Source organism: Eucyclogobius newberryi, unplaced genomic scaffold, assembly GCF_026437365.1.
Source record: "Eucyclogobius newberryi isolate DKJ021-1_F unplaced genomic scaffold, fEucNew1.0.hap1 SCAF_6, whole genome shotgun sequence".
NCBI lineage: Eukaryota > Metazoa > Chordata > Actinopteri > Gobiiformes > Gobiidae > Eucyclogobius > Eucyclogobius newberryi.
In genome coordinates, this window is record NW_027316278.1 from 1,805,920 (window position 1) to 1,833,334 (window position 27,415).

At 44.9% G+C, this 27,415-nt stretch overlaps 1 protein-coding gene across 2 annotated transcripts; it reads left to right on the plus strand.

The window, feature by feature from the left end:
• The first annotated feature begins 383 nt into the window (after window positions 1–383).
• Window positions 384–27,391, plus strand: nudt12 (nudix (nucleoside diphosphate linked moiety X)-type motif 12). 2 transcript variants are annotated; one of them, XM_072432375.1, is made up of 9 exons: window positions 384–487; window positions 1,449–1,783; window positions 1,950–2,334; window positions 4,451–4,706; window positions 10,605–10,772; window positions 11,341–11,454; window positions 11,595–11,664; window positions 25,272–25,401; window positions 27,229–27,391. In XM_072432375.1, the coding sequence occupies exons 2-9, from the start codon at window positions 1,593–1,595 to the stop codon at window positions 27,337–27,339; spliced, it is 1,425 nt and encodes a 474-aa protein (XP_072288476.1). In that variant the 5' UTR covers window positions 384–487; window positions 1,449–1,592; the 3' UTR covers window positions 27,340–27,391. The 2 variants fall into 2 exon arrangements, with proteins under 2 accessions (XP_072288476.1, XP_072288477.1); XM_072432376.1 differs by lacking the exons at window positions 11,595–11,664; window positions 27,229–27,391 and having other exon boundaries at window positions 389–487; window positions 25,272–25,361.
• The last annotated feature ends 24 nt before the right edge of the window (window positions 27,392–27,415 follow it).

Sequence of the window (27,415 nt, forward strand, 5' to 3'; positions counted from 1 at the left end):
TTAAAATTCAATGTTTGGAATAAATGAATTGATTTGTCATTATCAACACTTCACATACAATATTACATCAAACAGAAATAATAAACCTCGTTTTATATATTTATAACTTTTATTCCACACATTATGTTTCGCGCGCCCTTAATTCATCTTATTCTGAGGTATTCTATACTTTTAATAATTATCCTTATACTTTCTTTGCGTCGCACGTGACAAGCAAGTTCCGGTTTTGTATCACGTGACGTCACTAAAGCGCGCCGCTTCCCGTGCGCGGCGCTGCCGTTGTGACGTAGCAGCTTTCATAAACAAACCTCTGCAGGTCAAGAAGAAGAAGAAGAAGAAGAAGAAGAAGAAGAAGAAGAAGAAGAAGAAGAAGAAGAAGAAGAAGAAGAAGAAGAAGAAGAAGAAGAAGAAGAAGAAGAAGAAGAAGAAGAAGAAGAAGAAGAAGAAGAAGAAGAAGAAGAAGAAGAAGAAGAAGAAGGAGGTCCAGGTGAGACGTAAAAACACACGTATAAACTTTAAACTGAGAATGGTTTAGAGTTAGTTTCACTGCTTCAGCCTTTATCAGCAGCAAAGTCTAAAGTCTAAAGTCTAAAGTCAGACACACGTGACTAAAACACATGTATGTTTCAGATTTGACTCAACATTTTTGACCGTTTGTGTTTATAGTTTATATAAGTTTATAATTGTACTTCCTGTTAGGACATGAGCACAAATATGATTCCACACTGATGACATCACACTGATGACATCATACTGATGACATCATACTGATGACATCACATTGATGACATCACACTGATGACATCATACTGATGACATCACATTGATGACATCACACTGATGACATCACACTGATGACATCACAGAGGGACTCAGCTCGTCTTCACAAACTGACCTCCCTGACCCTCCTGACCCTCCTGACCTCCCTGACCCTCCTGACCCTCCTGATCCTCCCTGACCCTCCTGACCTCCCTGACCCTCCTGACCCTCCTGACCTCCCTGACCCTCCTGACCCTCCTGATCCTCCCTGACCCTCCTGACCTCCCTGACCCTCCTGACCCTCCTGACCTCCCTGACCCTCCTGACCTCCCTGACCCTCCTGACCCTCCTGACCTCCCTGACCCTCCTGACCCTCCTGATCCTCCCTGACCCTCCTGACCTCCCTGACCCTTCCTGACCTCCCTGACCCTCCTGATCCTCCCTGACCCTCCTGACCCTTCCTGACCTCCCTGACCCTCCTGATCCTTCCTGACCTCCCTGACCCTCCTGACCTCCCTTAATCGGTTGCTGGCGTCTCAAGCTGAGGTCCACACTGCACGACTGGACCGTGACTGAAGTCTGACCGCTCTGACCGCTCTGACACGTTACTTGACAATAATCCACAAAAACAACTTTATAATGAAGTCATTTTCCTTTCATCTCATTTGTGTTTGATTCTGTCTGTTTAGTTTCCTGAGCGTCTCTGCAGTGACCTCTGACCTCCTGACCTCTGACCCTCCTGACCTCTGACCCTCCTGACCTCCCTGATCCTCCTGACCTCCTGACCTCTGACTTCTGTGACCTCCCTGACCCTCCTGACCTCCTGACCCCTGATGTCGGCTCAGGAGGAGCTGTTGCAGAGGTTCCTGGACGCTGCGTCTCGTGGAGACTCGGCTCAGGTCTCGTCTCTTCTGTCCAACGCTCCGTCTCTTCTGGACCGAGCCGGACGCAACGGCTGGACCGCGCTCATGTTCGCCGCCAGGAACGGTCACATCGGCCTGGCGAGGGCGCTGCTGACCTCAGGGTGAGTCCAGAGGTCTCATGGGCCTTGTGAGGGTACCGCTGACCTCGGGGTGAGTCCAGCTGCTGACCTCGGGGTGAGTCCAGCTGCTGACCTCGGGGTGAGTCCAGCTACTGACCTCGGGGTGAGGTCAAATATATCATGATGTTGAGCATTGTTTCTTCTGCAGCTGTGATCGATCTCCTCAGAACGCCTCGTCTCAAACCGCCTTCGACATCGCCAAGTTCTGGGGCCACACCCACATCTGCAGACTTCTGCTGAGTCCGGACCCTGGTCAGGACCCCGGTCTGGATCCCGGTCTGGACCCCGGTCTGGACCCCGGTCTGGATCCCGGTCTGGACCCCGGTCTGGATCCCGGTCTGGACCTGGACTCGAGGACTGGTGCGTCTCAGAGGTTTCACGAGACGTTCTTCAGTGCAGAGCCTTTGGACCGACTCAGCGCCAAAAGACCAGACCAGGAGTGGATCAAGGTCCGACAGAAAGACCCCGACTCGGTTTTCCTCCTGTTCCACAAACTCAACCCCATGATTCGCCAGAACCCGGAGAGCGCTTCTGTGAGTACTAATACTTCTGATATATGTGTCTCCATGGATACAGGAACAACCACCAGGAGTCATGAAGGTCCAGGAGTCACGAAGGTCCAAGAGTCACAAAGGTCCAGGAGTCACGAAGGTCCAAGAGTCACGAAGGTCCAAGAGTCACGAAGGTCCAGGAGTTACGAAGGTCCAAGAGTCATGAAGTCACGAAGGTCCAGGAGTCATGAAGGTCCAGGAGTCACGAAGGTCCAGGAGTCACGAAGGTCCAGGAGTCACGAAGGTCCAAGAGTCACGAAGGTCCAGGAGTCACGAAGGTCCAAGAGTCACGAAGGTCCAAGAGTCACGAAGGTCCAAGAGTCACGAAGGTCCAAGAGTCACGAAGGTCCAAGAGTCACGAAGGTCCAGGAGTCACGAAGGTCCAGGAGTCACGAAGGTCCAGGAGTCACGAAGGTCCAAGAGTCACGAAGGTCCAGGAGTTACGAAGGTCCAAGAGTCATGAAGTCACGAAGGTCCAGGAGTCATGAAGGTCCAGGAGTCACGAAGGTCCAGGAGTCACGAAGGTCCAAGAGTCACGAAGGTCCAAGAGTCACGAAGGTCCAAGAGTCACGAAGGTCCAAGAGTCACGAAGGTCCAGGAGTCACGAAGGTCCAGGAGTCACGAAGGTCCAAGAGTCACGAAGGTCCAAGAGTCACGAAGGTCCAGGAGTCACGAAGGTCCAAGAGTCACGAAGGTCCAAGAGTCACGAAGGTCCAGGAGTTACGAAGGTCCAGGAGTCACGAAGGTCCAGGAGTCACGAAGGTCCAAGAGTCACGAAGGTCCAGGAGTCACAAAGGTCCAGGAGTCACGAAGGTCCAAGAGTCACGAAGGTCCAAGAGTCACGAAGGTCCAGGAGTTACGAAGGTCCAAGAGTCATGAAGTCACGAAGGTCCAGGAGTCACGAAGGTCCAGGAGTCACGAAGGTCCAGGAGTCACGAAGGTCCAAGAGTCACAAAGGTCCAAGAGTCACGAAGGTCCAGGAGTCATGAAGGTCCAAGAGTCACGAAGGTCCAGGAGTCACAAAGTCACGAAGGTCCAGGAGTCATGAAGGTCCAAGAGTCACGAAGGTCCAGGAGTCACGAAGGTCCAGGAGTCACGAAGGTCCAGGAGTCACGAAGTCACGAAGGTCCAGGAGTCACGAAGGTCCAGGAGTCACGAAGGTCCAGGAGTCTGTGAGGTCCAGGAGGATGTGAGGTCCAGGAGTCATGAGGTCCAGGAGTCTGTGAGGTCCAGGAGGATGTAAGGTCCAGGAGTCTGTGAGGTCCAGGAGGATGTGAGGTCCAGGAGGATGTAAGGTCCAGGAGGATGTAAGGTCCAGGAGGATGTGAGGTCCAGGAGGATGTGAGGTCCAGGAGGATGTGAGGTCCAGGAGGATGTGAGGTCCAGGAGGATGTGAGGTCCAGGAGGATGTGCCACAGACAAGAGGAAATGTGTCAACAACAAGCCTCGCGTCAGAGTTGGTTCAAATCCCAAGATTTCATTAAAGTCCTCAGAGTCAGCACCGTCTGAAGGTCTGAGGCCTTTGTAGTGGGCGGGACCTTTGAACCTGACCCACCTCTGACCCACCTCTGACCCACCTCTGACCCACCTCTGACCCACCTGTGACCCACCTCTGACCCACCTCTGACCCACCTCTGACCCACCTCTGACCCACCTCTGACCCACCTGTGACCCACCTCTGACCCACCTGTGACCCACCTGTGACCCACCTCTGACCCACCTGTGACCCACCTCCGACCCACCTGTGGCCCACTTGTGGCCCACCTGTGACCCACCTCTGACCCACCTTTGACCCACCTTTGACCCACCTCTGACCCACCTTTGACCCACCTGTGACCCACCTTTGACCCACCTGTGGCTCACCTTTGACCCACCTGTGACCCACCTGTGGCCCACCTCTGACCCACCTCTGACCCACCTTTGACCCACCTGTGACCCACCTGTGGCTCACCTTTGACCCACCTGTGACCCACCTCTGGCTCACCTTTGACCCACCTGTGTCCCACCTCTGACCCACCTGTGACCCACCTGTGGCCCACCTGTGACCCACCTGTGACCCACCTGTGGCCCACCTCTGAGCTTCTGTCTTGTGTTTCAGGCCCTCTTCAGACTGATCCGGTTCAGATACGAGGAGGTGAAGGACCTGCTGGAGCGACCGGGGTCTGAGGTTGTGTTTCTGGGCGTGGACCGGTCCCAGACCCAGACCCAGACTTCAAACCCGGAGCCACGCGCCTGGTTTGCTCTGGGATCAGACCTGGACCAGGAGGAACTTCTGAAACGGAGCAAAGACCAAAACAGCTCCTTCCCCAAGAACCCTCACAGAGACCTGCTGCGCCTGAGCGAGGCCGAGGCCGGTGAGAGTCCTGCTTTAGTCCTGCTTTAGACCTGGTTTAGACCTGGTTTAGACCTGCTTTAGACCTGCTTTAGTCCTGGTTTAGACCTGCTTTAGACCTGGTTTAGTCCTGGTTTAGACCTGGTTTAGACCTGCTTTAGACCTGCTTTAGTCCTGGTTTAGACCTGGTTTAGACCTGCTTTAGACCTGCTTTAGTCCTGGTTTAGACCTGGTTTAGACCTGCTTTAGACCTGCTTTAGTCCTGCTTTAGTCCTGCTTTAGTCCTGGTTTAGACCTGGTTTAGACCTGCTTTAGACCTGCTTTAGTCCTGCTTTAGTCCTGGTTTAGACCTGGTTTAGACCTGTTTAGTCCTGGTTTAGACCTGGTTTAGTCCTGGTTTAGACCTGCTTTAGACCTGCTTTAGACCTGGTTTAGACCTGGTTTAGACCTGGTTTAGACCTGGTTTAGACCTGGTTTAGTCCTGGTTTAGACCTGGTTTAGACCTGGTTTAGACCTGGTTTAGTCCTGGTTTAGACCCGGTTTAGACCTGCTTTAGACCTGTTTAGTCCTGGTTTAGACCTGGTTTAGTCCTGTTTAGTCCTGGTTTAGACCTGCTTTAGTCCTGGTTTAGACCTGGTTTAGACCTGGTTTAGACCTGGTTTAGACCCGGTTTAGACCTGTTTAGTCCTGGTTTAGACCTGCTTTAGTCCTGGTTTAGACCTGGTTTAGACCTGGTTTAGACCTGGTTTAGACCTGGTTTAGACCTGGTTTAGACCCGGTTTAGACCTGCTTTAGACCTGGTTTAGACCTGGTTTAGACCTGGTTTAGTCCTGGTTTAGACCCGGTTTAGACCTGCTTTAGACCTGTTTAGTCCTGGTTTAGACCTGGTTTAGTCCTGTTTAGTCCTGGTTTAGACCTGCTTTAGTCCTGGTTTAGACCTGGTTTAGACCTGGTTTAGACCTGGTTTAGTCCTGGTTTAGACCTGGTTTAGACCTGTTTAGTCCTGGTTTAGACCTGCTTTAGTCCTGGTTTAGACCTGGTTTAGACCTGTTTAGTCCTGGTTTAGACCTGCTTTAGTCCTGGTTTAGTCCTGGTTTAGACCTGGTTTAGACCTGGTTTAGACCTGGTTTAGACCTGGTTTAGACCTGGTTTAGACCCGGTTTAGACCTGCTTTAGACCTGGTTTAGACCTGTTTAGTCCTGGTTTAGACCTGGTTTAGTCCTGGTTTAGACCTGCTTTAGACCTGCTTTAGACCTGGTTTAGACCTGGTTTAGACCTGGTTTAGACCTGGTTTAGACCTGGTTTAGTCCTGGTTTAGACCTGGTTTAGACCTGGTTTAGACCTGGTTTAGTCCTGGTTTAGACCCGGTTTAGACCTGCTTTAGACCTGTTTAGTCCTGGTTTAGACCTGGTTTAGTCCTGTTTAGTCCTGGTTTAGACCTGCTTTAGTCCTGGTTTAGACCTGGTTTAGACCTGGTTTAGACCTGGTTTAGACCCGGTTTAGACCTGTTTAGTCCTGGTTTAGACCTGCTTTAGTCCTGGTTTAGACCTGGTTTAGACCTGGTTTAGACCTGGTTTAGACCTGGTTTAGTCCTGGTTTAGACCCGGTTTAGACCTGCTTTAGACCTGTTTAGTCCTGGTTTAGACCTGCTTTAGTCCTGGTTTAGACCTGGTTTAGACCTGGTTTAGACCTGGTTTAGTCCTGGTTTAGACCTGGTTTAGACCTGTTTAGTCCTGGTTTAGACCTGCTTTAGTCCTGGTTTAGACCTGGTTTAGACCTGTTTAGTCCTGGTTTAGACCTGCTTTAGTCCTGGTTTAGTCCTGGTTTAGACCTGGTTTAGACCTGGTTTAGACCTGGTTTAGACCTGGTTTAGACCTGGTTTAGACCCGGTTTAGACCTGCTTTAGACCTGGTTTAGTCCTGGTTTAGTCCTGGTTTAGACCTGGTTTAGTCCTGGTTTAGTCCTGGTTTAGACCTGGTTTAGTCCTGGTTTAGACCCGGTTTAGTCCTGGTTTAGACCTGGTTTAGTCCTGGTTTAGTCCTGGTTTAGTCCTGGTTTAGACCTGGTTTAGTCCTGGTTTAGACCTGGTTTAGACCTGTTTAGTCCTGGTTTAGACCTGGTTTAGTCCTGGTTTAGACCTGGTTTAGTCCTGGTTTAGTCCTGGTTTAGTCCTGGTTTAGACCTGTTTAGTCCTGGTTTAGACCTGGTTTAGACCTGGTTTAGACCTGGTTTAGACCTGTTTAGTCCTGGTTTAGACCTGGTTTAGTCCTGGTTTAGACCTGGTTTAGACCTGGTTTAGACCTGGTTTAGTCCTGGTTTAGTCCTGGTTTAGACCTGCTTTAGACCTGTTTAGTCCTGGTTTAGACCTGGTTTAGACCTGGTTTAGACCTGGTTTAGACCTGTTTAGTCCTGGTTTAGACCTGGTTTAGACCTGGTTTAGACCTGGTTTAGTCCTGGTTTAGACCTGGTTTAGACCTGGTTTAGACCTGGTTTAGTCCTGGTTTAGACCTGGTTTAGACCTGTTTAGTCCTGGTTTAGACCTGGTTTAGTCCTGGTTTAGACCTGGTTTAGTCCTGGTTTAGTCCTGGTTTAGTCCTGGTTTAGACCTGTTTAGTCCTGGTTTAGACCTGGTTTAGACCTGGTTTAGACCTGGTTTAGTCCTGATTTAGTCCTGGTTTAGTCCTGGTTTAGACCTGGTTTAGTCCTGGTTTAGACCTGGTTTAATCCTGGTTTAGTCCTGGTTTAGACCTGGTTTAGTCCTGGTTTAGTCCTGGTTTAGTCCTGGTTTAGACCTGGTTTAGACCTGGTTTAGTCCTGGTTTAGACCTGGTTTAGTCCTGGTTTAGACCTGGTTTAGTCCTGGTTTAGTCCTGGTTTAGACCTGGTTTAGTCCTGGTTTAGACCTGGTTTAGTCCTGGTTTAGTCCTGGTTTAGTCCTGGTTTAGTCCTGGTTTAGACCTAGTTTAGACCTGTTTAGTCCTGGTTTAGACCTGGTTTAGTCCTGGTTTAGACCCGGTTTAGTCCTGGTTTAGACCTGTTTAGTCCTGGTTTAGACCTGGTTTAGACCTGTTTAGTCCTGGTTTAGACCTGGTTTAGACCTGTTTAGTCCTGGTTTAGTCCTGGTTTAGACCTGGTTTAGACCTGTTTAGTCCTAGTTTAGACCTGGTTTAGACCCGGTTTAGTCCTGGTTTAGACCTGTTTAGTCCTGGTTTAGACCTGGTTTAGACCTGTTTAGTCCTGGTTTAGACCTGGTTTAGACCTGTTTAGTCCTGGTTTAGACCTGGTTTAGACCTGGTTTAGACCTGGTTTAGTCCTGGTTTAGACCTGGTTTAGACCTGTTTAGTCCTGGTTTAGACCCGGTTTAGTCCTGGTTTAGACCTGGTTTAGTCCTGGTTTAGTCCTGGTTTAGACCTGGTTTAGTCCTGGTTTAGTCCTGGTTTAGACCTGGTTTAGACCTGTTTAGTCCTGGTTTAGACCCGGTTTAGTCCTGGTTTAGACCTGGTTTAGTCCTGGTTTAGTCCTGGTTTAGACCTGGTTTAGTCCTGCTTTAGTCCTGGTTTAGACCCGGTTTAGTCCTGGTTTAGTCCTGGTTTAGACCTGTTTAGTCCTGGTTTAGACCTGGTTTAGTCCTGCTTTAGTCCTGGTTTAGACCTGTTTAGTCCTGGTTTAGACCCGGTTTAGTCCTGGTTTAGACCTGGTTTAGTCCTGGTTTAGTCCTGGTTTAGACCTGGTTTAGTCCTGCTTTAGTCCTGGTTTAGACCTGTTTAGTCCTGGTTTAGACCTGGTTTAGTCCTGGTTTAGAGCTGGTTTAGTCCTGGTTTAGACCTGGTTTAGACCTGGTTTAGTCCTGGTTTAGACCTGGTTTAGACCTGGTTTAGTCCTGGTTTAGACCTGGTTTAGACCTGGTTTAGACCCGGTTTAGTCCTGGTTTAGACCTGGTTTAGACCTGTTTAGTCCTGGTTTAGACCTGGTTTAGACCCGGTTTAGTCCTGGTTTAGACCTGGTTTAGACCTGGTTTAGTCCTGGTTTAGTCCTGGTTTAGACCTGGTTTAGTCCTGGTTTAGACCTGTTTTAGACCTGGTTTAGACCTGTTTAGTCCTGGTTTAGACCTGTTTAGTCCTGGTTTAGACCCGGTTTAGACCTGGTTTAGACCTGTTTAGTCCTGGTTTAGACCTGGTTTAGACCTGTTTAGTCCTGGTTTAGACCCGGTTTAGTCCTGGTTTAGACCTGGTTTAGACCTGTTTAGACCTGGTTTAGACCCGGTTTAGTCCTGGTTTAGACCTGGTTTAGACCCGGTTTAGTCCTGGTTTAGACCTGGTTTAGACCTGTTTAGTCCTGGTTTAGACCTGGTTTAGACCCGGTTTAGTCCTGGTTTAGACCTGGTTTAGACCTGGTTTAGTCCTGGTTTAGTCCTGGTTTAGACCTGGTTTAGTCCTGGTTTAGACCCGGTTTAGACCTGGTTTAGACCTGTTTAGTCCTGGTTTAGACCTGGTTTAGTCCTGGTTTAGACCTGGTTTAGACCTGGTTTAGTCCTAGTTTAGTCCTGGTTTAGACCCGGTTTAGACCTGGTTTAGACCTGGTTTAGACCTGTTTAGACCTGTTTAGTCCTGGTTTAGACCTGGTTTAGGCCTGTTTAGTCCTGGTTTAGACCTGGTTTAGACCTGTTTAGTCCTGGTTTAGACCTGGTTTAGTCCTGGTTTAGTCCTGGTTTAGACCTGGTTTAGTCCTGGTTTAGACCCGGTTTAGTCCTGGTTTAGACCTGGTTTAGTCCTGGTTTAGACCTGGTTTAGTCCTGGTTTAGTCCTGTTTAGTCCTGGTTTAAACCTGGTTATAGTCCTGGTCTTCCTCAGGTCTCGTGGCTCAGTCCCGGTCAGTCTGGTTATAGTCCTGGTCTTCCTCAGGTCTCGTGGCTCAGTCCCGGTCAGTCTGGTTATAGTCCTGGTCTTCCTCAGGTCTCGTGGCTCAGTCCCGGTCAGTCTGGTTATAGTCCTGGTCTTCCTCAGGTCTCGTGGCTCAGTCCCGGTCAGTCTGGTTATAGTCCTGGTCTTCCTCAGGTCTCGTGGCTCAGTCCCGTTCAGTCTGGTTATAGTCCTGGTCTTCCTCAGGTCTCGTGGCTCAGTCCCGGTCAGTCTGGTTATAGTCCTGGTCTTCCTCAGGTCTCGTGGCTCAGTCCCGGTCAGTCTGGTTATAGTCCTGGTCTTCCTCAGGTCTCGTGGCTCAGTCCCGGTCAGTCTGGTTATAGTCCTGGTCTTCCTCAGGTCTCGTGGCTCAGTCCCGGTCAGTCTGGTTATAGTCCTGGTCTTCCTCAGGTCTCGTGGCTCAGTCCCGTTCAGTCTGGTTATAGTCCTGGTCTTCCTCAGGTCTCGTGGCTCAGTCCCGGTCAGTCTGGTTATAGTCCTGGTCTTCCTCAGGTCTCGTGGCTCAGTCCCGGTCAGTCTGGTTATAGTCCTGGTCTTCCTCAGGTCTCGTGGCTCAGTCCCGGTCAGTCTGGTTATAGTCCTGGTCTTCCTCAGGTCTCGTGGCTCAGTCCCGGTCAGTCTGGTTATAGTCCTGGTCTTCCTCAGGTCTCGTGGCTCAGTCCCGGTCAGTCTGGTTATAGTCCTGGTCTTCCTCAGGTCTCGTGGCTCAGTCCCGGTCAGTCTGGTTATAGTCCTGGTCTTCCTCAGGTCTCGTGGCTCAGTCCCGGTCAGTCTGGTTATAGTCCTGGTCTTCCTCAGGTCTCGTGGCTCAGTCCCGGTCAGTCTGGTTATAGTCCTGGTCTTCCTCAGGTCTCGTGGCTCAGTCCCGGTCAGTCTGGTTATAGTCCTGGTCTTCCTCAGGTCTCGTGGCTCAGTCCCGGTCAGTCTGGTTATAGTCCTGGTCTTCCTCAGGTCTCGTGGCTCAGTCCCGGTCAGTCTGGTTATAGTCCTGGTCTTCCTCAGGTCTCGTGGCTCAGTCCCGGTCAGTCCTGGCGTGGCATTCTCGCTACAGTTTCTGTTCGACCTGTGGGGGGCGGAGTCGTGCGGAGGAGGCGGGGCATAAGAGGAGCTGTGAGAACACCACCTGCATCAGCCACCAGGGGGTGCACAACACCTGCTACCCACGAGTCGGTAAATACTGCATTTAAATACTGCATTTAAATACTGCATTTAAATACTGCATTTAAATACTGCATTTAAATACTACATTTAAATACTGCATTTAAATACTGCATTTAAATACTACATTTAAATACTGCATTTAAATACTGCATTTAAATACTGCATTTAAATACTGCATTTAAATACTACATTTAAATACTGCATTTAAATACTGCATTTAAATACTGCATTTAAATACTGCATTTAAATACTGCATTTAAATACTGCATTTAAATACTGCATTTAAATACTGCATTTAAATACTGCATATTAATACTACAAACATTGAGTGATAGTAAAGTCTCTGGTCGCCATGGTAACCGACAGTAACAAAGGCCCGTGTCGTACTGTGAGACACAAACATGTTCTCTGTATGAAACACACATAATCATGTTCATCATGAACAGCTTTATTCAGACACAAATATATGGTCCTGGTCCCGGTCCTGGTCCTGGTCCTGCTCCTGGTCCTGCTCCTGGTCCTGGTCCTGGTCCTGGTCCTGGTCCTGGTCCCAGTCTAAGTCCGGTCTCTGTCTCAGACCCGGTGGTCATCATGTTGGTGCTTCATCCGGACCAGAACCAGTGTCTCCTGGGAAGAAAGAAGGTGTTTCCCCCCGGAATGTTCTCCTGCCTCGCCGGATTCATCGAGCCTGGTACGACTCAGGTCTAGTCCTGGTTTAGTCCTGGTTTAGTCCTGGTTTAGTCCTGCTTTAGTCCTGGTTTAGTCCTGGTTTAGTCCTGCTTTAGTCCTGCTTTAGTCCTGCTTTAGTCCTGGTTTAGTCTCTGGTTTCAGGAGAGGCTGTAGAAGCTGCTGTCCGTAGAGAAGTCCAGGAAGAGTCTGGAGTTCTGGTCCATAAAGTTTGGTGAGTGTTTGAACTATTAATATTCATGTGTCAAACTGTCAATGTGTTTATGCTTTATTATGTGTTTATACTTTATTATGTGTTTACGCTTTATTATGTGTTTATACTTTATTATGTGTTTACGCTTTATTATGTGTTTACGCTTTATTATGTGTTTACGCTTTATTATGTGTTTTCGCTTTATTATGTGTTTATACTTTATTATGTGTTTATGCTTTATTATGTGTTTATGTGTTTACACTTTATTATGTGTTTACACTTTATTATGTGTTTATACTTTATTATGTGTTTATGCTTTATTATGTGTTTATGTGTTTACACTTTATTATGTGTTTACACTTTATTATGTGTTTATGTGTTTACACTTTATTATGTGTTTACACTTTATTATGTGTTTATACTTTATTATGTGTTTTCGCTTTATTATGTGTTTATACTTTATTATGTGTTTATGCTTTATTATGTGTTTATGTGTTTACACTTTATTATGTGTTTATGTGTTTACACTTTATTATGTGTTTACACTTTATTATGTGTTTATACTTTATTATGTGTTTATGCTTTATTATGTGTTTATGCTTTATTATGTGTTTACGCTTTATTATGTGTTTATACTTTATTATGTGTTTACACTTTATTATGTGTTTACGCTTTATTATGTGTTTACGCTTTATTATGTGTTTATACTTTATTATGTGTTTACACTTTATTATGTGTTTACGCTTTATTATGTGTTTATGCTTTATTATGTGTTTATACTTTATTATGTGTTTACACTTTATTATGTGTTTACACTTTATTATGTGTTTATACTTTATTATGTGTTTATACTTTATTATGTGTTTATACTTTATTATGTGTTTATACTTTATTATGTGTTATGCTTTATTATGTGTTTATGCTTTATTATGTGTTTATACTTTATTATGTGTTTACGCTTTATTATGTGTTTACGCTTTATTATGTGTTTACGCTTTATTATGTGTTTACGCTTTATTATGTGTTTATGCTTTATTATGTGTTTACGCTTTATTATGTGTTTATGCTTTATTATGTGTTTATACTTTATTATGTGTTTACGCTTTATTATGTGTTTACGCTTTATTATGTGTTTACGCTTTATTATGTGTTTACGCTTTATTATGTGTTTATGCTTTATTATGTGTTTATGCTTTATTATGTGTTTACGCTTTATTATGTGTTTACGCTTTATTATGTGTTTATGCTTTATTATGTGTTTATGCTTTATTATGTGTTTACGCTTTATTATGTGTTTATGCTTTATTATGTGTTTATGCTTTATTATGTGTTTACGCTTTATTATGTGTTTACGCTTTATTATGTGTTTATGCTTTATTATGTGTTTACGCTTTATTATGTGTTTACGCTTTATTATGTGTTAACGCTTTATTATGTGTTTACGCTTTATGTGTTTATGCTTTTTTATGTGTTTATGCTTTATTATGTGTTTACGCTTTATTATGTGTTTTCGCTTTATTATGTGTTTATGCTTTATTATGTGTTTATGCTTTATTATGTGTTTTCGCTTTATTATGTGTTTATGCTTTATTATTTATGTGTTTATACTTTATTATGTGTTTTCGCTTTATTATGTGTTTATGCTTTATTATGTGTTTATGCTTTATTATGTGTTTATGCTTTATTATGTGTTTATGCTTTATTATGTGTTTACGCTTTATTATGTGTTTATGCTTTATTATGTGTTTATGCTTTATTATGTGTTTACGCTTTATTATGTGTTTACGCTTTATTATGTGTTTATGCTTTATTATGTGTTTACGCTTTATTATGTGTTTATGCTTTATTATGTGTTTATGCTTTATTATGTGTTTACGCTTTATTATGTGTTTACGCTTTATTATGTGTTTACGCTTTATTATGTGTTTATGCTTTATTATGTGTTTATGCTTTATTATGTGTTTACGCTTTATGTGTTTATACTTTATGTGTTTATGCTTTTTTATGTGTTTATGCTTTATTATGTGTTTACGCTTTATTATGTGTTTATACTTTATTATGTGTTTATGCTTTATTATGTGTTTACACTTTATTATGTGTTTATGCTTTATTATGTGTTTACGCTTTATTATGTGTTTATGCTTTATTATGTGTTTACGCTTTATGTGTTTATACTTTATGTGTTTATGCTTTTTTATGTGTTTATGCTTTATTATGTGTTTACGCTTTATTATGTGTTTATGCTTTATTATGTGTTTATACTTTATTATGTGTTTACGCTTTATTATGTGTTTATGCTTTATTATGTGTTTATGCTTTATTATGTGTTTATGCTTTATTATGTGTTTACGCTTTATTATGTGTTTATGCTTTATTATGTGTTTATGCTTTATTATGTGTTTACGCTTTATTATGTGTTTACGCTTTATTATGTGTTTATACTTTATTATGTGTTTATGCTTTATTATGTGTTTACGCTTTATTATGTGTTTACGCTTTATTATGTGTTTATACTTTATTATGTGTTTACACTTTATTATGTGTTTATACTTTATTATGTGTTTATGCTTTATTATGTGTTTATGCTTTATTATGTGTTTATACTTTATTATGTGTTTATACTTTGTTATGTGTTTATACTTTATTATGTGTTTATGCTTTATTATGTGTTTATACTTTATTATGTGTTTATGCTTTATTATGTGTTTATACTTTGTTATGTGTTTATACTTTATTATGTGTTTATACTTTATTATGTGTTTATGCTTTATTATGTGTTTATACTTTGTTATGTGTTTATACTTTATTATGTGTTTATGCTTTATTATGTGTTTATACTTTATTATGTGTTTATACTTTATTATGTGTTTATACTTTGTTATGTGTTTACACTTTATTATGTGTTTATACTTTATTATGTGTTTATGCTTTATTATGTGTTTATGCTTTATTATGTGTTTACGCTTTATTATGTGTTTTCGCTTTATTATGTGTTTATGCTTTATTATGTGTTTACGCTTTATTATGTGTTTTCGCTTTATTATGTGTTTATGCTTTATTATGTGTTTACGCTTTATTATGTGTTTTCGCTTTATTATGTGTTTATGCTTTATTATGTGTTTATGCTTTATTATGTGTTTACGCTTTATTATGTGTTTACGCTTTATTATGTGTTTACGCTTTATTATGCGTTTATGCTTTATTATGTGTTTACGCTTTATGTGTTTATACTTTGTGTTTATGCTTTATTATGTGTTTACGCTTTATTATGTGTTTTCGCTTTATTATGTGTTTATGCTTTATTATGTGTTTACGCTTTATTATGTGTTTTCGCTTTATTATGTGTTTATGCTTTATTATGTGTTTATGCTTTATTATGTGTTTTCGCTTTATTATGTGTTTATGCTTTATTATGTGTTTACGCTTTATTATGTGTTTTCGCTTTATTATGTGTTTTCGCTTTATTATGTGTTTATGCTTTATTATGTGTTTTCGCTTTATTATGTGTTTATGCTTTATTATGTGTTTATGCTTTATTATGTGTTTACGCTTTATTATGTGTTTACGCTTTATTATGTGTTTATGCTTTATTATGTGTTTATGCTTTATTATGTGTTTATGCTTTATTATGTGTTTATACTTTATTATGTGTTTATGCTTTATTATGTGTTTATACTTTATTATGTGTTTATGCTTTATGTGTTTACACTTTATTATGTGTTTATGCTTTATTATGTGTTTATACTTTATTATGTGTTTATGCTTTATTATGTGTTTATGCTTTATTATGTGTTTATGCTTTATTATGTGTTTATGCTTTATTATGTGTTTATACTTTATTATGTGTTTATGCTTTATGTGTTTACACTTTATTATGTGTTTTCGCTTTATTATGTGTTTACGCTTTATTATGTGTTTATGCTTTATTATGTGTTTACGCTTTATTATGTGTTTATACTTTATTATGTGTTTATGCTTTATTATGTGTTTATGCTTTATTATGTGTTTACGCTTTATTATGTGTTTACGCTTTATTATGTGTTTACGCTTTATTATGTGTTTATACTTTATTATGTGTTTATGCTTTATTATGTGTTTACACTTTATTATGTGTTTATACTTTATTATGTGTTTACACTTTATTATGTGTTTATACTTTATTATGTGTTTTCGCTTTATTATGTGTTTACACTTTATTATGTGTTTATACTTTATTATGTGTTTACACTTTATTATGTGTTTATACTTTATTATGTGTTTTCGCTTTATTATGTGTTTATACTTTATTATGTGTTTATGCTTTATGTGTTTACGCTTTATTATGTGTTTTCGCTTTATTATGTGTTTACGCTTTATTATGTGTTTATACTTTATTATGTGTTTACGCTTTATTATGTGTTTACGCTTTATGTGTTTACGCTTTATTATGTGTTTACGCTTTATTATGTGTTTATACTTTATTATGTGTTTATGCTTTATGTGTTTACACTTTATTATGTGTTTTCGCTTTATTATGTGTTTACGCTTTATTATGTGTTTATACTTTATTATGTGTTTATGCTTTATTATGTGTTTACACTTTATTATGTGTTTACGCTTTATTATGTGTTTACGCTTTATTATGTGTTTACGCTTTATTATGTGTTTACGCTTTTTTTATGTGTTTACGCTTTATTATGTGTTTACGCTTTATTATGTGTTTATGCTTTATTATGTGTTTATACTTTATTATGTGTTTATGCTTTATTATGTGTTTATGCTTTATTATGTGTTTACGCTTTATTATGTGTTTACGCTTTATTATGTGTTTACGCTTTATTATGTGTTTATACTTTATTATGTGTTTACGCTTTATTATGTGTTTATGCTTTATTATGTGTTTATACTTTATTCTGTGTTTACACTTTATTATGTGTTTATGCTTTATTGTGTGTTTATACTTTATTATGTGTTTTCGCTTTATTATGTGTTTACGCTTTATTATGTGTTTACGCTTTATTATGTGTTTATACTTTATTATGTGTTTACACTTTATTATGTGTTTACGCTTTATTATGTGTTTATACTTTATTATGTGTTTATACTTTATTATGTGTTTATGCTTTATTATGTGTTTATGCTTTATTATGTGTTTACGCTTTATTATGTGTTTACGCTTTATTATGTGTTTATGCTTTATTATGTGTTTACGCTTTATTATGTGTTTACGCTTTATTATGTGTTTATGCTTTATTATGTGTTTATGCTTTATTATGTGTTTACGCTTTATTATGTGTTTACGCTTTATTATGTGTTTATGCTTTATTATGTGTTTACGCTTTATTATGTGTTTATGCTTTATTATGTGTTTATGCTTTATTATGTGTTTACGCTTTATTATGTGTTTACGCTTTATTATGTGTTTATGCTTTATTATGTGTTTATGCTTTATTATGTGTTTACGCTTTATTATGTGTTTATGCTTTATTATGTGTTTACGCTTTATGTGTTTATGCTTTATTATGTGTTTACGCTTTATTATGTGTTTACGCTTTATTATGTGTTTACGCTTTATTATGTGTTTATGCTTTATTATGTGTTTACGCTTTATTATGTGTTTTCGCTTTATTATGTGTTTATGCTTTATTATGTGTTTATGCTTTATTATGTGTTTATGCTTTATTATGTGTTTTCGCTTTATTATGTGTTTATGCTTTATTATTTATGTGTTTATACTTTATTATGTGTTTTCGCTTTATTATGTGTTTATGCTTTATTATGTGTTTATGCTTTATTATGTGTTTATGCTTTATTATGTGTTTATGCTTTATTATGTGTTTATGCTTTATTATGTGTTTATGCTTTATTATGTGTTTATGCTTTATTATGTGTTTACGCTTTATTATGTGTTTACGCTTTATTATGTGTTTACGCTTTATTATGTGTTTATGCTTTATTGTGTGTTTATACTTTATTATGTGTTTACGCTTTATTATGTGTTTATACTTTATTATGTGTTTATGCTTTATTATGTGTTTACACTTTATTATGTGTTTATGCTTTATTATGTGTTTACGCTTTATTATGTGTTTTCGCTTTATTATGTGTTTATGCTTTATTATGTGTTTATGCTTTATTATGTGTTTATGCTTTATTATGTGTTTTCGCTTTATTATGTGTTTACGCTTTATTATGTGTTTACGCTTTATTATGTGTTTATGCTTTATTATGTGTTTATGCTTTATTATGTGTTTATGCTTTATGTGTTTATGCTTTATTATGTGTTTTCGCTTTATTATGTGTTTATGCTTTGTGTTTATGCTTTATTATGTGTTTATGCTTTATTATGTGTTTACGCTTTATTATGTGTTTTCGCTTTATTATGTGTTTATGCTTTATTATGTGTTTACGCTTTATTATGTGTTTTCGCTTTATTATGTGTTTATGCTTTATTATGTGTTTACGCTTTATTATGTGTTTTCGCTTTATTATGTGTTTATGCTTTATTATGTGTTTATGCTTTATTATGTGTTTTCGCTTTATTATGTGTTTATGCTTTATTATGTGTTTACGCTTTATTATGTGTTTACGCTTTATTATGTGTTTTCGCTTTATTATGTGTTTATGCTTTATTATGTGTTTATGCTTTATTATGTGTTTATGCTTTATTATGTGTTTACGCTTTATTATGTGTTTACGCTTTATTATGTGTTTACGCTTTATTATGTGTTTACGCTTTATTATGTGTTTACGCTTTATTATGTGTTTATGCTTTATTATGTGTTTATGCTTTATTATGTGTTTATGCTTTATTATGTGTTTATGCTTTATTATGTGTTTACGCTTTATTATGTGTTTATGCTTTATTATGTGTTTATGCTTTATTATGTGTTTACGCTTTATTATGTGTTTACGCTTTATCTGCATTATGTATGTATTATACGGACTACGACAGTCTGAGGAATAAAGTCTGGCGGTAATGCAACAATTGGATGTCAACCGCCATAAAACAACAACAACAACAACAACAACAACATTATGTCTCACACACAAAAGGTGTCTTATTGTGAAAGGGTGAAGGAAGTAGTAGAGGGGTATTTAAATGGATCTTGTTGCACAGGTGAGGGTGATTTTGATGGAGGCAAATAAAGAAGAGACACAAACGTGCTTTTGGTCTGATTATTTGAACTTCCACATTGGTGACCCTGACGTGGGAATGATGTCAGTTGGGAGCTCTTCTGCGGCCGCTGTCCCGTCTGCGACAGCTATTTTTGCGGCAACTATCAAGCTCCCGGAGTTTTGGCAACACGACCCAGAGCCCTGGTTCCATCATGTTGAGGCGCAGTTCCAGTTACGAGGCATCACTGCCGACGAGACAAAGTATTTTCACGTTGTTTGGGCGTTGGATTCTGCCACTACTCGCAGGCTGATGGGACTGCTCCGGGCCCCGCCGCATGGCAACAAGAATGAGGCGCTGAAGACGCAGTTACTACGTTTGTACAGCTGTCTGACCTGGAGCGAGCCGACCGCCTGCTGTCCATGTCAGGTTTAGGAGACAGTAAACCTTCAGAACTCATGGAGAACATGTTGGCCTTGCTGGGACCCGGTGATGCATCTTTTCTATTCACCCACCTGTTCCTGCGCCAGCTCCCGCCTCCCGTGCGCCCCGCCCTGGCCTCCCGTGCGCCCCGCCCTGGCCTCCCGTGCGCCCCGCCCTGGCCTCCCGTGCGCCCCGCCCTGGCCTCCCGTGCGCCCCGCCCTGGCCTCCTCGGAGCTCGTGAACAGTGAGGATTACCGGGGTTTGGCGGAAGAAGCAGATAAACTCTGGCTGGCGTCCCGTCACTACTCCGCCGTGCACGCGCTGCTGCCAGGTGAGCCGATGGACCCGGGGGCTGTGGACGTCGCGGCGGTCACGGAGCGTCAGCGGAGGGAGCGCCCGCTGTGCTTCTATCATGGGCGTTTTGGAGTGAAAGCGGGCGCTGCATTCCGCCGTGCTCCTTTCAGCAGCAGGGAAACGAGAGCCGGTGCACACTCGCAGCTTCGTGCATCGGCTCATCAGACAAGCTGCTTTTCGTTGAGGACGGCATGTCAGGGAGACGTTTCCTGGTGGATTCAGGGGCGCAGCGCAGCATCGTTCCCGCCTCCTCTGCTGACACTTTGGGACCTGGACAGGGGCCTTCGTTGGATGCAGCCAACGGGACCTCCATCCGCACCTTCGGCACCAGGTTCATTTCTGTTTGTTTTAATGGACATGTGTTCAGCTGGGACTTCGTAGTTGCTTCTGTTACAGTTCCCATTATTGGTGCAGATTTTTTGTGTGCTTATAGACTTTTAGTGGATGTTGCTAATAGGTGTCTGATTGACGCTGTATCATTTAGTTCTTATCCATGTACGCTTGGGGGGGCTGGACCGCTCCTCGCTAACATGCTAGCAGCAGGGGATACATACCAGCGACTTTTAGCAGAGTTTCCTGCTCTAACTGTCCCTACATTTTCTGCTGCTGTAGCTAAACATGGGGTGGAGCATTATATTACCACAGAGGGCACGCCCGTTTTTGCTCGGGCACGCCGTTTGGATGTGGCTAAGCTCGTAATGGCCAAAAAGGAGTTTGCGAATATGGAGCGGCTCGGCATTGTGCGCCGCTCTAACAGCCCCTGGGCCTCCCCTTTGCACATGGTTCCTAAGTCCAACGGTGGGTGGCTGCCATGTGGGGATTTTCGACGCCTCAACAACGCCACCGCTAACGACAGATACCCAGTCCCGCACATTCAGGATTTTTCTGTGCATTTGGCGGGTGCTGTTGTTTTTTCAAAAGTAGATCTGGTGAGAGGTTATCACCAGGTCCCAGTTCATCCTCAAGATGTGCCCAAGACGGCGGTGATTACTCCGTTTGGATTATTTGAGTTTCTGAGGATGCCGTTCGGACTGAAAGGTGCTGCACAGACGTTTCAGCGGCTTATGGACTCTGTGTTACGTGAAAAGCCTTTTCTGTTTGTCTATCTTGACGACATTCTAGTAGCCAGTCCCACAGCGGAGGTGCACAGGTCACACCTCCGCCTGCTGTTTGAGCGCCTTACTGAACATGGACTGATTGTGAACCCGGCGAAATGTCAGTTTGGATTTTCGGAGATTGAATTTCTGGGCCACCGTGTGACGCCTCATGGTGCTGTTCCACTGCCTATCCATCCATCCATCCATCCATCTTCTGTCGTTTTATCCGGGGCCGGGTCGCGGGGGCAGCAGTCTGAGCAGGGACTCCCAGACTTCCTTCTCCCCAGACACTTCCTCTAACTCCTCCGGGGGGATCCCGAGGCGTTCCCAGGCCAGCCGAGAGACATAGTCTCTCCAGCGTGTCCTGGGTCTTCCCCGGGGCCTCTTCCCGGTGGGACATGCCTGAAACACCTCCCGAGGGAGGCGCCCAGGAGGCATCCGGAACAGATGCCCGAGCCACCTCAGCTGGCTCCTCTCGACGTGGAGGAGCAGCGGCTCTACTCCGAGCTCCCCCCGTGTGGCCGAGCTCCTCACCTTATCTCTAAGGGAGCGCCCAGCCACACGGCGGAGGAAACTCATTTCGACCGCTTGTATCCGCGATCTTGTTCTTTCGGTCACTACCCAAAGCTCATGACCATAGGTGAGGTCAGAACGTAGACCGACCGGTAAATAGAGAGCTTTGCCTTTCGGCTCAGCTCCCTCTTTACCACAACGGTCCGATGCAGCGACTGCATCACTGCAGCCGCTGCACCGATCCGCCTGTCGATCTCATGCTCCATCCTTCCCTCACTCGTGAACAAGACCCCGAGATACTTGAACTCCTCCACTTGGGGCAAGGACACCCCACCCACCTGAAGAAGGCAAGCCACCCTTTTCCGGTCGAGAACCATGGCCTCGGATTTGGAGGCGCTGATTCTCATCCCAGCCGCTTCACACTCGGCTGCAAACCGTCCCAGTGCATGTTGCAGGTCCGGGTTTGATGGAGCCATCAGGACAACATCGTCTGCGAACAGCAGAGATGAGATCCTGTGGTCCCCAAACCGGACACCCTCCGACCCCTGACTGCGCCTAGAAATTCTGTCCATAAAAATTATGAACAGAACCGGTGACAAAGGGCAGCCCTGGCGGAGTCCAACATGCACTGGGAACAGGTCTGACTTACTGCCGGCAATGTGAACACAGCTCCTGCTCCGGTCATACAGGGACCGGACAGCCCTGAGCAAAGGGCCCCGGACCCCGTACTCCCGGAGCACCCCCCAAAGGACACCCCGAGGGACACGGTCGAAAGCCTTCTCCAGATCCACAAAGCACATGTGGACTGGTTGGGCAAACTCCCATGAGCCCTCGAGCACCCGATGGAGGGTATAGAGCTGGTCCAGTGTTCCACGACCGGGACGAAAACCACTCTGCTCCTCCTGAATCCGAGGTTCGACTATCGGTCGGATTCTCCTCTCCAGTACCTTGGAATAGACCTTACCCGGGAGGCTGAGGAGTGTGATCCCTCTGTAGTTGGAACACACCCTCCGGTCCCCCTTCTTGAACAGAGGGACCACCACCCCGGTCTGCCAGTCCAGAGGCACGGTCCCCGAACGCCACGCGATGTTGCAGAGACGTGTCAACCAAGACAGTCCTACAACATCCAGATACTTTAGGTACTCAGGGCGGATCTCATCCACCCCCGGAGCCCTGCCACCGAGGAGTTTGCGAACAACCTCAGTGACTTCAGCTTGGGTGATGGATGAGCCAGCCTCTGAGTCCCCGGTCTCTACTTCCTCTTCGGAAGACGTGACTGAGGGATTAAGGAGATCCTCAAAGTATTCCTTCCACCGTCCGACGACATCCCCAGTTGAGGTCAGCAGGCCTCCACCCGCACCGTAAACGGTGTTGGTGAGACACTGCTTCCCCCTCCTGAGGCGCCGGACGGTTTGCCAGAATTTCTTTGGTGCCGACCGATAGTCCTCCTCCATGGCCTCCCCGAACTCCTCCCAGTGTTCCACTGCCTACTAAAACGGAAACTATTTCAGCGTTTCCGTGTCCCCGTTCAGTGAAACCCCTGCAGGAGTTTTTGGGTATGATAAAATTTTATAACCGCTTTATTCCGCGGGCTGCCCACATCATGCACCCTTTGTACGAAGCACTCAGGGGCAAGAAGGGTAATCAGGAGATCGAGTGGACCCCAGAGAGGTTGCAGGCTTTTGACAGAGCTAAGACTGCACTGGCTGACGCCGCCTTGTTGGCCCATCCCGACCCAGCAGCACCCCTCGCCCTGACCACAGATGCATCCGATTATGCTGTAGGAGCGGTTTGTGAACAGTGGGTTAATGGAGCCTGGCAGCCCCTGGCCTTCTTCAGTAAGTAGCTGCGTGACTCTGAGAGGAAGTACAGTACGTTTGACAGCTCCTGGCACTTTTTCTAGTCACCCGACATTTTAGGTTCCTTTTGGAAGGTCGGGGCTTTACTGTGTTTGTGGATCACAAGTCCCTAACATTTGCCATGGCCAAGGTTTCTGAACCGTGGTCATCGCGTCAACAGCGGCAGCTTTCCGCTATTTCGGAATTTACCACGGACATCCAACACTTGCCCGGGAAAGATCATTTTGTGGCCGACTGTCTCTCTCGAGCTCGGATTGGGGCTGTACATTTGGGGGTGGACTATGCCGCTATGGCAGCACATCAGCTTACGGACGCAGAAATTAAAACGTTGCGTACAGCTACGGAGTGTAGTTTGACTTTGGATGATGTTACTTTTCACGACAGTGGTGCAACCCTTCTCTGCCATGTGTCGACAGGCAAACCGCGGCCTTTGGTTCCTGTCAGCTGGCGTCAACGGATTTTTGATGCTGTTCATTCCTTGTCTCACCGCGGGGTTAAGGCCTCCGTGAAACTGGTGGGGGCAAAGTTTGTGTGGCCTGGCCTCTGTAAGGATGTTAAGACTTGGGCCACTACATGTGTTGCCTGCCAGCGCGCTAAGGTGCAACGCCACGCCAAAGCTCCACTGGGCGCTTTCCTGATTCCTGACAGGCGGTTTGAACATGTCCATGTGGATTTGGTTGGTCCTTTTCCTCCTTCCAGGGGATTTACACACATATTGACTATGGTAGACCGGACTACGCGTTGGCCTGAAGCAGTTCCTCTGTCGTCTACTACTTCAGCTGAGGTGGCACGGGCATTCATTTTTATCCTGGGTCGCGCGTTTTGGGGTTCCCTTGGACATGACTTCAGATAGGGGCCCGCAGTTTACTTCCGAGCTGTGGAATGCTGTGGCTGGTAGTTTGGGGGTTAAACTCCACTGGACAACTGCATATCATCCACAGGCTAATGGGCTGTGTGAACGTTTTCTCCGCACTTTGAAAGCTGCTCTTCGCGCCTCGCTTGTGGACAGTAGTTTGGTGGACCGGCTGCCCTGGGTCCTGTTGGGCCTGCGTTCGGCCCCCAAAGACGACCTCAATTCCTCTTCTGCGGAGTTGGTTCTCGGACAGGCTTTAAGGGTCCCGGGGGAATTTCTTCCGGGCTCTTCGGGGGTAGGCCCTAGCGTGGCTAGCCGGGCAGGTTATCACAGGGAAGCTGAGGTTTTTGCTCCTGTTCCTGCTCATCATTGTCTCCCTCTGTCGTATGTGCCGCAGGACCTGATGTCGGCAAGGTATGTTTTCATCCGCCATGATGCACATCGTTTGCCACTACAGCCGCCATACGACGGCCCCTTTCGCGTTCTGGAAGCTGGGCCTAAGGCCTTCCTGGTGGAGCGGGGAACTTGTCACGAGCGGGTTTCGGTGGATCATTTAAAACCGGCCCATGTACTTAAGGACGATGATGTGCAGTTGGCACTCCCTGCTCGCCGTGGCCGCCCCCCTGCTCGCTGTGGCCGCCCCCCTGCTCGCCCTGGCCGCCCCCCTGCTCGCCCTGGCCGCCCCCCTGCTCGCCCTGGCCGCTCCGCTGCCACAGTCATTACCAGGGATAGTGGGCATAGGCCAGTCTCACCCTCAGTTGTGGTCAGGTGCAGTGGTAGGGGTAGGATTATTACTATTCCTAAGCATTACTGTTGACTTTTGTTTATATTTTGTTATTTTGTGTGTTCGGGGGGGACCTGTATTATTATGTCTCACACACAAAAGGTGTCTTATTGTGAAAGGTTGAAGGAAGTAGTAGAGGGGTGAGGGTATTTAAATGGATCTTGTTGCACAGGTGAAGGTGATTTTGATGGAAGCAAATAAAGAAGAGACACAAACGTACTTTTGGTCTGATTATTTGAACTTCCACATACTTTATACTTTATTATGTGTTTATGCTTTATAATGTGTGAGTCGTGAAAACGGTGGTGAGATGTATTATTCGTGACTGTAATGTTTTATTTTGAAATACCGGACATGTATTTTTGAAAGGTTTGGAACAGGAAGTAAACGTGTATCCACCATCAGACCCTGGTCCTGGCTAGTTAGCTTAAATGTAGCATTGCTAGCTTAGCTTAGATGAAGCATTGCTAGCTTAGCTTGGATGTAGCATTGCTAGTTTAGCTTAGATGTAGCATTGCTAGCTTAGATGTAGCATTGCTAGCTTAGATGTAGCATTCATACGTCTGCTCTAATAAAGACAGAGTTCGTCTGGAGCCAGATTCAGAACCGGTTCTGGTCTGGTTTTAGTCCCGGTTCTGGTCTGTTTCAGGTACGTTTGCTCTCAGCCGTGGCCGATGCCGTCGAGCCTGATGATTGGCTGTTTGACCATCGCCGTGACGACGGAGATCACCGTGGACCAGGACGAGATCGAGGAGGCAAAGTGGTTTACGAGGCAACAGGTCAGGTTTATGTCACTGGAATATCTTGCAACTGTCGTGAGAGTCGGAGTCATGGTTCAGACCTGTCGGAGTCATGGTTCTGACCTGTCGGAGTCATGGTTCAGACCTGTCGGAGTCATGGTTCAGACCTGTCGGAGTCATGGTTCAGACCTGTCGGAGTCATGGTTCAGACCTGTCGGAGTCATGGTTCGGACCTGTCGGAGTCATGGTTCAGACCTGTCGGAGTCATGGTTCAGACCTGTCGGAGTCATGGTTCAGGCCTGTCGGAGTCATGGTTCAGACCTGTCAGAGTCATGGTTCGGACCTGTCGGAGTCATGGTTCAGGCCTGTCGGAGTCATGGTTCAGGCCTGTCAGAGTCATGGTTCGGACCTGTCGGAGTCATGGTTCAGGACTGTCGGAGTCATGGTTCAGGACTGTCGGAGTCATGGTTCAGGCCTGTCGGAGTCATGGTTCGGACCTGTCGGAGTCATGGTTCAGGCCTGTCAGAGTCATGGTTCGGACCTGTCGGAGTCATGGTTCGGACCTGTCGGAGTCATGGTTCAGGCCTGTCGGAGTCATAGTTCGGACCTGTCGGAGTCATGGTTCGGACCTGTCGGAGTCATGGTTCGGACCTGTCGGAGTCATGGTTCGGACCTGTCGGAGTCATGGTTCGGACCTGTCGGAGTCATGGTTCGGACCTGTCGGAGTCATGGTTCAGACCTGTCGGAGTCATGGTTCAGGCCTGTCGGAGTCATGGTTCAGACCTGTCAGAGTCATGGTTCGGACCTGTCGGAGTCATGGTTCAGGCCTGTCGGAGTCATGGTTCAGGCCTGTCAGAGTCATGGTTCGGACCTGTCGGAGTCATGGTTCAGGACTGTCGGAGTCATGGTTCAGGACTGTCGGAGTCATGGTTCAGGCCTGTCGGAGTCATGGTTCGGGCCTGTCGGAGTCATGGTTCGGGCCTGTCGGAGTCATGGTTCGGACCTGTCGGAGTCATGGTTCAGGCCTGTCGGAGTCATGGTTCGGACCTGTCGGAGTCATGGTTCGGACCTGTCGGAGTCATGGTTCGGACCTGTCTGAGTCATGGTTCAGGCCTGTCAGAGTCATGGTTCGGACCTGTCGGAGTCATGGTTCGGACCTGTCGGAGTCATGGTTCGGACCTGTCGGAGTCATGGTTCGGACCTGTCGGAGTCATGGTTCGGACCTGTCGGAGTCATGGTTCGGACCTGTCGGAGTCATGGTTCAGGCCTGTCGGGAGTCATGGTTCAGGCCTGTCGGAGTCATTGTTCAGGCCTGTCGGAGTCATGGTTCGGACCTGTCGGAGTCATGGTTCGGACCTGTCGGAGTCATGGTTCGGACCTGTCGGAGTCATGGTTCGGATCTGTCGGAGTCATGGTTCGGACCTGTCGGAGTCATGGTTCGGACCTGTCGGAGTCATGGTTCGGACCTGTCGGAGTCATGGTTCGGACCTGTCGGAGTCATGGTTCGGACCTGTCGGGAGTCATGGTTCAGGCCTGTCGGAGTCATAGTTCGGACTTGTCGGAGTCATTGTTCAGGCCTGTCGGAGTCATGGTTCGGACCTGTCGGAGTCATGGTTCGGACCTGTCGGAGTCATGGTTCGGACCTGTCGGAGTCATGGTTCGGACCTGTCAGAGTCATGGTTCGGACCTGTCAGAGTCATGGTTCGGACCTGTCAGAGTCATGGTTCGGACCTGTCGGAGTCATGGTTCGGACCTGTCGGAGTCATGGTTCAGATCTGTCAGAGTCATGGTTCAGATCTGTCGGAGTCATTGTTCAGGCCTGTCGGAGTCATGGTTCGGACCTGTTTTGACCCGTCTCTGCTGCAGGTGCTGGAGTCTCTCCTCGGTGGCTCTTGTCCTGCGTTTGTTGTTCCTCCGAGACAAACCATCGCTCACCAACTTCTGCGACACTGGACCGGCCTCAGCGCCAACCTGTGAGGCCCCGCCCACCTGCAGCCGAGGCCCTGCCCACCTGCAGCCGGTTCTATTTGAAGTCTAACATGTTTTAGAACAG

Coding starts and splice junctions, on each gene's coding strand:
- nudt12 (XM_072432375.1), top strand. CDS start 1,593: ATGTCGGCTCAGGAGGAGCTGTTGCAGAGGTTCCTGGACGCTGCGTCT. Junction 10,773..11,340: donor CACCTGCTACCCACGAGTCG/GTAAATACTGCA, acceptor TCTCTGTCTCAG/ACCCGGTGGTCATCATGTTG. Junction 25,402..27,228: donor AGTGGTTTACGAGGCAACAG/GTCAGGTTTATG, acceptor TCTCTGCTGCAG/GTGCTGGAGTCTCTCCTCGG.